This window comes from Protopterus annectens, chromosome 12.part0 (genome assembly GCF_019279795.1).
Source record: "Protopterus annectens isolate FY-2018-M chromosome 12.part0, PAN1.0, whole genome shotgun sequence".
Lineage (NCBI taxonomy): Eukaryota > Metazoa > Chordata > Ceratodontiformes > Protopteridae > Protopterus > Protopterus annectens.
Window position 1 is genome coordinate 1,312,961,522 of NC_056746.1, and position 12,711 is coordinate 1,312,974,232.

At 38.3% G+C, this 12,711-nt stretch overlaps 1 protein-coding gene across 3 annotated transcripts in view; it reads left to right on the forward strand.

Moving 5' to 3' along the window:
- TAF4 (TATA-box binding protein associated factor 4) overlaps positions 1-12,711 on the forward strand; it is a 641,126-nt gene that overhangs the window by 458,955 nt on the left and 169,460 nt on the right. For all 3 annotated transcript variants that reach the window (XM_044090373.1, XM_044090375.1, XM_044090374.1), the window contains one exon: positions 2,920-3,009. In XM_044090373.1, the coding sequence (XP_043946308.1) occupies positions 2,920-3,009 (90 nt within the window). The remainder of the gene's footprint in view (positions 1-2,919; positions 3,010-12,711) is intronic.

Consider the following 12,711-nt stretch of genomic DNA (forward strand, 5'->3'; position numbering starts at 1 on the left):
TAAAAGGACAGAATTCATATTCATTGCCCATTGTTGGTCTCCTCTGTTGTGCTTCGCTGTTCTTTAACATTCAATGCAACTCACTCTCTTGCAGATCCCTTTAATGGTATTGGTGTTTCATAGTCGCAGACCTCTCCATTGTAATTTACACTTACTGACACAGAAGCAGGACACCTGTCTGTGACTCCAGCAGTTTGTGTTTGGGAGTAGAGACTGTTCAGTGGAACACAAGTGCAGGGAAGAATGGAGCAACTTTAGTCCTGTGTTCCTATCCCAAGGAGTATGAGAAGGGGCTACCTTTTTCCATATAACCCTTGAAAGAAGCCAGGGACTTTGACAAGATGCCGTGGCATTAATAGTGATGGGGTGGTATAAGTGATGCCTGGAGAATCAAACACATGCATGTTGGGCACTTTGTGCATTCGTGCATGTCTCATCATCTTGATCACCCAGAGGGGTGGTTAAGCTAGCAGCTCACTTATCACTGGATCCTACCATTGGATCCTTCATTCTTTGACTCTTATCCTGCGTAACCAACAGCATCTTAACTTCGTAGGCAGGTTGTAGGGTGTGTTCAACAATGGGGCTTTTGGAGCTGCAGATCAGGAATTATGTCAATTTCTGGTGAGGAAAATGCAACAAGAGTTGAAGGCTTGAGGGTCTGTGGAGGTTAAGTGAGAAGTGGATGGGTGCACACTTTGGGGGGGAGGGGTGGCCTCCTCTTTGTTTCTCTACCTTTGTCCCTGAACCTTCAAACATCCTTTCTGAAGATCTTTAGTTTACTCTGTCAGGAATTTTCATGACCGTTGTACATATATTGGTGATCTCTGTAACAGTTTTGAGCTACTGTGTAAAGTTAAAACTGATTTGTGTTTAGGACACTCTCCTATCCAGTGACTTTCTGTACTTCTAAACTAAAACTTCTGTTTTACCGTTTGTCCATTTGAGCTTCAAGTCTTTCCCTGATAGATGTACTTTTCTTGGGTAAACAGCCCGTCACATACTTAGCAAGAGTTAAAGTTTAACTTAACATTATGCATCTTGCATCTTTCTTACAAGATCAGTGTCTTAAGCAGCTCACTCAGCCTTAGGTCAGTTGTGTAGTTGATTTCAAGACAGAAATTTCACTACCTCTCCTAAACCATTTGACAGCTAATGATGCCCTGAAGTTTTTTTATGGTTCACCTAAATGATTGTAATCCAGGCTTGAATCTGTGCTTCTTGAAATTAGCTACAACTCTTTTTTTCACCTAAAATGCAGCATATTTTTTTCTCCTGACCATCATAAAGCCTCTCCATTTCAGCTGTGTCTGCCTCCACAGCACCCAGCAGACATTTGAGTGGGTGCTGCATGAAGCTCTGTTTATAATTTCTCCAGGTATTGTAGTCCTGGACATAAGTTTTTGTACTAAGTTGTGTTTTGGTTCAGTGTGCACTTGATCCATCTCCTTTTAGACATTCATTTCACAATTCTTTGTTCCTTTTCATGGTTGTTCTGCCATCTCCTTTTACACATTCATTTCACAATTCTTTGTTCCTTTTCATGGTTGTTATGCTGTTTTCAGTGCTGCAGGAGCCCTCTCTTAGGATAGTTGTGTTAAAACATACTGTAGCAGAAGCTTTGAGACAATGACTTTTTACATTTGATGCCCTTTGCTCCAGTCTTTTCTTGCTGTATTCACTATATGTCCACCTATCTCCTTTTCCTACTTTGTCAGGTTATCCAGATGCTGATATGTAGTGACGACAGATTTCTGAGTGGTCCTCAAAATCTTAGGTACAGTTAGAACATATTTGCTATTTTGTCTTACAACCATATTAAAGTATTTTGGGGTGACCCATATTCTTTGTCTTCACATTCCCAGAACACAGTTCCCAGTAAGAGCTGGAAACAAACAGTACACTTGTATTTTGTCATTTGACTGTGTTGCTTAATTGTTTCAGAAATACAGCATCGGTAGCTGTATTAAAATATTGTCAAGCCCACTGTATAGTCAGTCATAACTACAGGTAGTACCATGACATTAAAACGTGTTACTTTTCACAGAATCTCATGAAAGCATGGAGCCTTAGTATTATAAATAAAGCCAGAACCAGGATGCTGGATATCATGCCTTGTAAAGAAATTTGGAGAGAAGGAACCACACAGAGGCATGTTATATATAAAATGTGAAGTAAATACATTTTTTTTGTTTAGTATGTATTTGACCATTTTCACTGCCTGTACAATTAAATTCTGTTTAGAAGATGAATATACCTATAGAGAAAACCGTGACTGTATCTCAGACCACCTAGGTTTGATTAGTGGCCCGGGACTGCAAGAGCCCTACATGGAAAGTGGGAGTGAGTAACCAGTTGGCTTATCTGTCTTGGGAAGTGGAAAGCGGTGGGATCTGCTATAAAGTTGACTTCCAGGACTTCCAGAGAGAAGTAATAGTGCAGTGTGCATCCCATGGGTTGGGCATGTGCATTTCAGTCTACCAAGCTGCATTCATGCAGCAGTCTGGGGGGGGGGGGGTAGTCATGTGCAAGACTGAGTACACATACAAGCATTGGAAGGAGAAGGCAATGCAGGCCTTTTCACAAGGGAGCATACCAGTTAGACACTAGGGTGGTGATTCAAGTGGTAAATGGAAAACTCTTGATGCTACCTGAATGACTGCCTGCCATGAATGAGCCAATCAGATCATTGATGGCTTGATGGATGACAGGCAGTAGTTTCAAAAAGAATTAAAAAAAGAGAAATGCTTTTGCTTGGTAAGCTAACAAAAAGTCATGCGGTTAGCAGTTTAATAATCTCTTCTTTTCCCCATTGTTAAATGAAAGCTTGGGCTTAAGTGTCATGTTTCATTTCAAAATTATGTAAAATTCTTTAAGCAAAAGAAATAACAGGCTTTATGTTTTTTTTTTATTTCCTAGGACGGAAAAATTGAACCCGAAGACTTCACGAGTAGATTGTATCGGGAACTCAACTCATCACCTCAGCCATACCTTGTGCCTTTTTTAAAGGTATATTTTTGCATATCTAAAGAGTTGTGGTCTGTTTGCATATTTTGACAATAAGGTAGCAACTGTGTGCATGATTCACATGCTCCTATGTAGGAATTGCCAACTATTTGTCATAGGCAGAAGGCAAATGGATAAAATGGTCCATTCTTCTCCCATTAAAACTGTAAACTGAACGAGTGTGGATATAAAACGTAATTGTAGACTAACAGATACAGCATTCTGTTTATGAGACAACCCACACCTCAAGGTGTTTAATGGTGCATACTTGTGGAAGATGCAGTGCGTGTGTGCTTGTGTGTGTATGCGCACATGCCTGTGTGCGGTTGACTGAAAGCTTTTTATGCAGGTTTAATGTGGAGGTGCATGATATTAACTTTGAGACATTTCTTCTGCTTTTATTGCATATAATTACAGAGGCAGATGTTTATATTTCAGTTTGTTGAAACTGCCTTATTTGAAATCCTACCTTTTTCAAGATGACTTCAGCAGCTTATATATATTTTTTAGTTTTATGACATGAAACAGCATTTGCTGAACAAAGAAGTAATAAACTGATTTACGCAGGACCAGAGCCTGTTATGTCACCTTCTCAGTGCTGAGCCCCTGTCTGTCCTTAGCTGAGATAACAGAGTGAGGTCACTGCATACACGGGAGTTCTCCCAATATCAACAGCCATGAACTTGATCAAATCTGCCTTGCACATCTAAATATCACCTATTAAGTTTCAGCTGCTGACCTGTTTAAATAAATGATGCTCATAGAGTTTTACCTTGCTGCCTTGGTTGTATAAAGTAAATACATGGTTACGTACTGCAGCATAGAGAGTAGCAAAATTTAGGAGATGTTGTATAGAAGTTTCAGGTGAATAATTGCTACAGGGAGAAATCTCTCACAGCTCACGTAAAGGAGTTAAGAAGAAAGAGGACTGAAATTAGTTACAGTCCAAACAATTGTACTTTCTTGTTTGCATAACTAAGCTACGAAGTTCTGGTCGAATAGCATAGCATCCAACACTATGATAATGCAAAGCTTTTAAAAGGAAACTGTACATGAATGGGTACGTTACACAGAATGTGGTAAGACAGCATTGAAGGCCTGATGTATAGATAAACATTGTGTACAACTTTATCAGAACTAGTTCAGATAAAATATACAGATGGCATCTCATTGCATTGACTGCAAGTACAGACTGCAAAAAATCAATGTTTTTGGAAGCAGCAAGCCTCCCTGCACCACCCCCTTACACCTCTAAATATGCTTGCTCTGAGATTGCACTGGGTGTAAATAGAAGCTTCCTTCCCCCACTGTTCCATAGTTTCACTTTTTTCATTAACAGGTTTCATTTAAACTTGGGAATTGAAGAAAAAAAATCAGTGATTCATGTGAAGCTCTATGAGATGAACAGCTTGACTTGCCTTCTGTAAAGGCTGTTGTCCATTTGCCCCATTTTCCTACACTTTCCGAGTTCTTGCTGACAAATTGGTGCAGAGCAGAGGGAGGTATTGTATTCAGCTGCTTTTAGAGGGTACTGCAGGGAGGGGAAGCATTTATTACTTGGTATACAATGTAAATAGAAAATAATCCCTATTTTTTTTCTCTTTCATTTTCTTTCTGGAAAAGACTTTGTACTTAAAATGTCAGTTTTAAACTTAATTTTCTGTTTTCGCTGTGTGTTTGTAATTCATTTTTGCTTTGTTTCTAGCCAACACACACTGAACAACACCTGATTTTCGTTATTACATGTAATCAAAAACAAGAAACGTAAAAACAGTTGAATGAAACACGGCTAAATATTGCATAAAACTTATAATCGTAGATAACCTACGATTAAAGGTTTTATGCAATATTTAGCTGTGTTTCGTAAACCTTTTTTACGTTTCTTGTTTTTGTTTGCATTTATTTGAACGGTTGCTCATTTGTCCGTTGGGTGCTTTGCTGTGTTTTTATCTATTACATATAATGATTAGTTACTGATGTTATTTTTTTTTTGTGGGGGTTGAAATTTATCCAGCAATAAGGAAATGTCTAGCAGGAGCAGGAGGGTGCGTAGTGCATTAAAGAGAAGTGTCCATATGTTAGGACACTGTCACTGCTTTGCTATGCTCTTAGGAATTTTTTTGGGGGGGGGGGTTGCTATTTCACGAAGGAGGCCACTCTGTCTTGGTGGCTGTGTGAATAAAGCTTCCAGAGATACCTTTTTCTTGCTGATGCCATTTGCGCTAGTGATTTGTCCTGTGTCTACAGAACAGTGGAACTGTCTTAAGTACCTGGGCTGTGGTGATGAGAGCAGATGCGGATGGACTCTGGTGCCCAGGGAAGTTTGGCATTCCAGCATCGTACATCACAATAAGGAACACCTTCGCTTATTGGGTGATGCTTACTAATAGATAGCATTATTTTTGTTTATTCTATTGATGTATTGGACCACGTCTGATTTGTTATTCCATCTCAGTCGCACATTGACTGGCAGCTGAGATGTGTTGAAGAACATGTCTTTTTAATCTGTTTAATTTCTCCAAGTCTTTTGGGTTTCTAATTCCATGACAGTAATGGATTCCATTCCTAAGTCAGGGTATGATTAAAGGTCATGAAATTAATATCGCTTCAGTTTTTGATGTTGGCCAAAAGTGCTCCGCAGCACCCGCAATGTGCCCAGAATTGACTCCTGCAAGTCATACAGAGTTACATGTATTAGTAGCATATCAAAATATAACTGTAAATTCCTTTTTATGATACCAATTGCTCCCACTACTTTTAGAACTGTCTGGGAATCTTTCTTCCACATTGTGCTTGTTTTTCCTTTCTGCCTGCAAATCCTGGTACTTTATGACTTTGTGTCTGCCTGTACATAAGACACTGTAGTCACTAGGTGTAGCAATTTCAATAATCAGTGCTGTTTTTGTCATCTTTTCTTTGACTACTGTATCTGGTTTTCATCGCATCTGTTTTCTGAACTGTTGGTAATGGGTGATCCCATGTGATATAAACTTCATCATTTTCTACAATGCTTTGTGGCTCTTGGCAACTTCAGTACTGTAGTGCTTGCACAATCCCCAGTGCAACAGTCTTGCCACATTATTGTGCCTTTCAGTGTACAGACATTCTGCCATTAGTGTATCACAACCAGCAACAAGATATGAGCCTGTTTCCAGTTCTGTTTTACAGAACCTACATTAGTCTGTCTCTCCCACATGTTCAATGGACTTTGTAAACCATCAGGTATGTAGTCCACTATCCTGGGCTGCCAATATTAACCTTTTATCTTTTGGTTTAAATTCACCTCTCCTTAACCATTCCTGCATCATATTCTGATCAACATGAGATTGTTCCAGGAGTCTTCTATACTTGGTACTATATTTATTGATTTTCCACACTTCTTTCCTTCTCATGTGATCCTTCTCTTTGTATTTTTCTTATGTTTTTTGGCACATTCAGTTGCTGTCTGACTTTTGTCTACTTCTGGTTTGATTTCCATTCCTGCTTATCTCACGTAATCCTTTATGGTGTAGCTAGTGTCAAGCCAAACTATTGCTCATGGTATCACCGACCTAATGCATCTCCTCATCTAGCAGCAGTCCTAGACTCATTTATATTTTTGGCATATGAGAGGATAGGCTATTTCAAAGAGTGGGTCTTTTCTATCCACAACCCGATCGACACACTTAACACAAGTAGGTAGAGTAACAGTACGTGCCCAGTGAATAGAGATGAAGTATTATCATAAACTTACAATTTTTCCTTTAGTTGTGGACATGTTTAACTACGTACAGCAGACTGTGCTGATGTGTACTCTTAAGGGTGTTGACTATTCACAAAAGAGGGGTGGTAACTGATACATTCCAGAAAGTCAAGTACATAAATGATTTATGCCTGATAGCTATAAGTAAGCAGTGCTGTTTGTTGTACAATCAATATTTTTTCTGTAGAGATGTGATGTTCTGTGCTTGAAAAGTATAGGAACTGTACAAATTGTGCGCATTTCTACTGACATTAATCATAAGGTTCAGTCTTGCAGTAGTATTACTTATCCATGGGAAATTACTGCAGGTGGGCACTACCACTCTGATCCAAATTCCAGAGCTTTTTTTTTTTTTAAGATGTCCCAGAACAGAGGTGGACTTTCTGTCCCTTAGCCTCTGACATTGGCCTGGCAGACAGCTAAAAAGAAAGTGCAATTTATGTCCTATTTCTTTTTGCTTTTATAATAAGTACCCGGTTTTTGCATATGCTATTTTAGATTTTTTTTTGGGGGGGGGCATTAATTTACTGTAGAAATTAGACTAGCATTCTGAGATCTGCAACATCCCCAGAAAAGATAACAAGCAGCTGTCCCCCCCCTCCGCTACGAGACAGGCTTTCTCATTTCAGAGAGAACTGGTTCAATCTGACAGTCAGGAGGTGGCTGTGGGAGATCATTTCCACACAAGTACAATCTGGTGTTCCAGGTCTCCCTTTTTGTCATGGTGGTACATTAATTTCTTCCAAACCAGGTATAGCTTAACACAGTCTGTATTTTCACAGCTGCTATTTTGTAGAGCAGAAGAGTTTCCATGAAGGAGTAATGGAAAGGGGGTTTATTTCAGACTCTTGCCATTGAATAATGTGTGCTAGATTTGTTCCTGAAGGTCAGCAAGGTCAAGATGTTACCTTCCCAATCCCTGTTGTTTTCCTGTTACCAAGGGCAGTGTTGATCACCGTGGATTTGAACTCTTTATCTTCACATTTTCCACTGCAGTGATCACAGGAACTGTCTGAGGTTCAAGGTGAGGCGAATCTGTTTCACCTTCCTGCCCTCTCATCTGTCCATGGAGCACAGACTGTTTAAAATTATTAGCCACAAGTGTTTGCCCACTTAAAGGTACAAGGAGTTCATATTTGTCCTTTTCTGGTGATTCCTAATGTGAGCAACCTAGGTAGACGATGGAGTTCTCTGAGGTTCGCTACACACTCTTTGTCATATTTGGGTTTTCTGTTAAGCTGACCAAGTCAAGCCTGGTACCAGAAAGGGCAGCTGTATATTGGGGTATTTTTGGACACAGGGAAGGGGAAAGCTATTTCTGATGATGAACATGGCCTCCCATTTTGAAGGTTGGTTTTCTGAATCTGTCTCAGAAATTGCCTCTCGGCATGAGTTTTCCTGAGGATTTTGAGCTATATATTGGTTGCCAGCCTACTGTTCTTATGGCCAGTCCAAACATACAGCTTGAGAGTGTACACACTGGTACCTCAGAAATCTGTGGCAGCAGTACAGTAATTACATACACAAAATAACTTCTATAACCTATTCCATCAAGAAGTAGTTGTCGTGATGGTTCCAGCAACTAGAATAGAGTCAAGGCAGGTCATTTGTGACCATTGAGGGGCAAAATGTCTAACCATGAATGCCTTAGACTTGGATTGAGAGGTGCATTCAGCACACCTAAAGATGTAAAGCACTTAGAGAAATAAGCAAGCATATCGATCTAAAAAAGATGATGTCCCTAGCACTTACACAGAGAACCTTCAAGTTATGTATCTGGCGAAGCTTATTTAAGCAAATAGAGTTTAGTTTGTTTTTCAAACTGCACAGGGGAATATATATTTTTTTGTTTGTTTTTAATCACACCAGGGTGCTGGTTCATTGTTTTTATATACATATGTGTATATGTATGTGTGCGCGTGTGTGTGTATGTATGGGTTCACTTCAGAATGTCGAAGTGTGAAAACTTTGAATTTCATATGGTCGAGACCATATGATCGAAGTTTTAAAATTTGAAACGTTCTGAACAGAGATCTGCATGCATTGCGGAATGGGAAATTTTCCCTTTTCCTTGTTGTAGTGCAATTTTGGAGTTGATATATTTAAATAATGAGGGGTGTGGGGGCACACCCCCCATTTGTGGTTGCAGTGGGGCATGCCCCCCTGCAAAAACGTTTAGGAACTTGGTTTAGTGTTCTTTTTGGATGCATTTCAGAGTTTCAAAGTTATGAAACTTCGCTCGTATGGTCTCGACCATATGAAATTCAAAGTTTTCAAACTTTGATATTCTGAAGTGAATCCATATGTATGTATATATGCTATACACACACACACACACACACACACACATCTGTGTGTATCTGTGTATATGTATGTATATATGTATCTGTATATAATTTATGTATGTATGTGTGTATGTGTATAAACATGTACATACATTTAGTGTGTGTGAGAGAGAATGTAAAATTTCACTTTATAATTCACCACATGAAACGTTTCCACAGACTGCTGCACAGAGTAAAGGTACACAAAAGAGTAAAAAACAAAAGACAAAACTACGGAACCTTGCTCCAGCAGAAAGAGTGACTACAAGTGAAAACCAAAAGTATAAATCCTGAACGCAAATTTATTATAAAGCGTTTTCGCCTTACTTAATAGCTTGGCTTCCTCAGAGGTGAGACAAAGGCAGTTTTTAAAAAACAGACTTAAATACAAAAAGAAAGGAAGTGATGTCATAGGATAGCCTTTTTTTTAAAAGGCAATTGCCCAAAATTGCATATGTTTAAAACCTGTAAAAATACAAGTCACAAATCCTATACAATAACCTAAATACAATGATAACATCACCCCTTATAAAAACATCTAAGGGCTTTTGAAAAATAAAAAGTACTTATTTAACTATATAACAAATACATGAACAAATTTTTAAATTAGTGCAACAGTATCCTAAGGGATAACCCAGCCTAAATATAAGGCTGAATTCAACGTCATCCTAAAGGAAAACCAGAAAAGTACCAAGTTTATATGTGAATTTTTTTAAAACATTGTGTAAATTTTTAAAAAATATCTAAGAGCTATTTAAAAGTACATTTAGTGAACAAGAATATAAAACAATATATTCATATAATACAAAAGAACAAAAAACAAAACCTCACTTTCATCCTACCTGTCAAAAATAGTCAACGTAAATACACACATAAGTAGTGGTGCAAATTCTTTAAATAATTCTGTTGCAAATCATGCTGCTGAGGCCAACATTTATGAGGACTCACCTGATCAAGAGTCCTATAATAATCCTGATATGGGCCCAAGAAGCAGCAACAGAATAAAAAGTTATTATGCAAATAACAACAGAGGTAACAATAATTCTCACAATAATAACAATAATTTTTTAGAACAACGCAACCCGCGACAACGTACCAACAGGAGACAGAACTGGAAATAAATAGATCTTCTGGACTGACCCTGACTGGAGGGATTCTTAATGGAACCCAAACTAATGCCATTGATGTGGGTACTAGTGCTTTGACAAAAGGCCCTGACATTTTGCTGAATTCAAATGGTGACTTTAAAATTTATAATTTTACGGACTTACAACTTCAAAAAGAACTAATTGAATTGTTAGCATACGGGTACACTTTTGTTCCTAGTAGGTTTGGTGATGTATCTAAGGAACTTATAAATTTGAAAAGTTTTGTTAGAAAGTTGAACTTGAAATTATTTTTCAATGAAGAAGCTAATAGCTCTAATTGTTCTCAATTCTTGAAACTTTCTAGCGTTTTTAATCCACCCCTTCACCCGGCATTATTGACATTTGAACAAGCATGTGAGGTGGATTTGAGACACCTATTTAAGAATAAGTGTAAGAAGCGTTCTAAACATGAATTCAATACTACCAAGGCCCAATCAGAACTGTTGCGTAATCTTTGCAGCATGTCTGTTAGACTTTTAAAGCCTGACAAAGGGGGAGGCCTAGTAATATTAGAAGATAAAATCTATAAAGAAAAAATGTTTACTATATTACAATCACCAGCATATACCGAAGCATCCCTCAATGAGATACATGTAGCTTACAAAAGAATAAGGGGCTACTTTCGGGATTTATTCCTTGAAAACAAAATAGACTTGGACACATACAATTTTATAGATATAACACTACCGAAAATACCAGTTATGTTTGGCATTCCGAAGGTGCATAAAGACTTGTTGAACCCCCCAATGAGAGCCTTAATAGACGGAAGGTCTTCCATGACCTATGCCTGTGCTAAACTGGTTGACAAAATATTATCTAAATATACGGGACATTTACCTGGGATCTGTAAAGATTCCTGGTCTTTTTTGGAGGCCATTAATAGTCAACCCTTCAACGGTGAGGTGAATTTCCTCACCGTTGATGTGGTTGACTTGTACACCTCAATTCCTCATAACGAAGCTCTTGAATGGTTAGCTTTGTTGTTATTGGAAATAGGGGCCCCACGTAATGAGATTGATGTAATAACTGAGGTGTTGGACATAGTGTTATCCTTAAACTTTTTCATGTTTGATAAAAAATATTATTTACAAAAAAAAGGGGTGGCCATGGGCTCCCCTTGTGGAGCAGTGGTAGCGAACTTCTTTATGAGTTATTGGGAGAAACATTTTGTCTTTGCCTCACCTGATCTGGTAAAACCAATTAAATATTACACAAGATATCTAGATGATATCTTTATCTTATTTGAAGGTGACAGGAATGCAGCTGACAATTTTGTTTTAAATATTAATAACACTACAGAATTCTTGAAATTCACCCACAATTTTTCAACATCAAGCATAGATTTTCTTGATGTGAAACTGGTGAAGGACTTACAAACTAGTTCGTTCATTTCAAGAATACATAGAAAACCAACGTACTGCAACTCATTCTTACACTTTTCTAGTCATCATCCTTTTAGACAGAAGAAGGCCATTGTTAAAGGCCAATTTGTCAGAGCAGCGAGAATGTGCAGTACGTTGGAGCATTTTTATGATGAATGTAATTTATTAGCTGATATGTTCCTGAAGCGTAATTACCCTTATAAGTTTGTCTATGACATCTTGAATGAAGTTACCTTGAAAAGGGTTAATGGTTTTTTTTAAGGCAATTCTGTCAAATAATGTTTTGGATGTTGATTTGGCACTTACATCTACTCAGGAAAGTTGTTTGGAATTTGTACATAGGGGGTTGAATGAACCTAAAAGTTTTGATCCGGCCCTTTGTTATGTCACTACATTTAGCTTTGACTCCAGAGAAATTGTGTCAATTATTCAGAAGAATTGGGATTTTATTTTAAGTAACCCTATGTTAGTAAAGAAATTTGGTGATTCTCCCAAATTTGTTTATAAGAGGAATAAGAATTTATGTCCTATTTCTTTTTGCTTTTATAATAAGTACCCGGTTTTTGCATATGCTATTTTAGATTTTTTTTTTGGGGGGGGGGGGGCATTAATTTACTGTAGAAATTAGACTAGCATTCTGAGGTCTGCAACATCCCCAGAAAAGATAACAAGCAGCTCTCCCCCCCTCCGCTACGAGACAGGCTTTCTCATTTCAGAGAGAACTGGTTCAATCTGACAGTCAGGAGGTGGCTGTGGGAGATCATTTCCACACAAGTACAATCTGGTGTTCCAGGTCTCCCTTTTTGTCATGGTGGTACATTAATTTCTTCCAAACCAGGTATAGCTTAACACAGTCTGTATTTTCACAGCTGCTATTTTGTAGAGCAGAAGAGTTTCCATGAAGGAGTAATGGAAAGGGGGTTTATTTCAGACTCTTGCCATTGAATAATGTGTGCTAGATTTGTTCCTGAAGGTCAGCAAGGTCAAGATGTTACCTTCCCAATCCCTGTTGTTTTCCTGTTACCAAGGGCAGTGTTGATCACCTTGGATTTGAACTCTTTATCTTCACATTTTCCACTGCAGTGATCACAGGAACTGTCTGAGGTTCA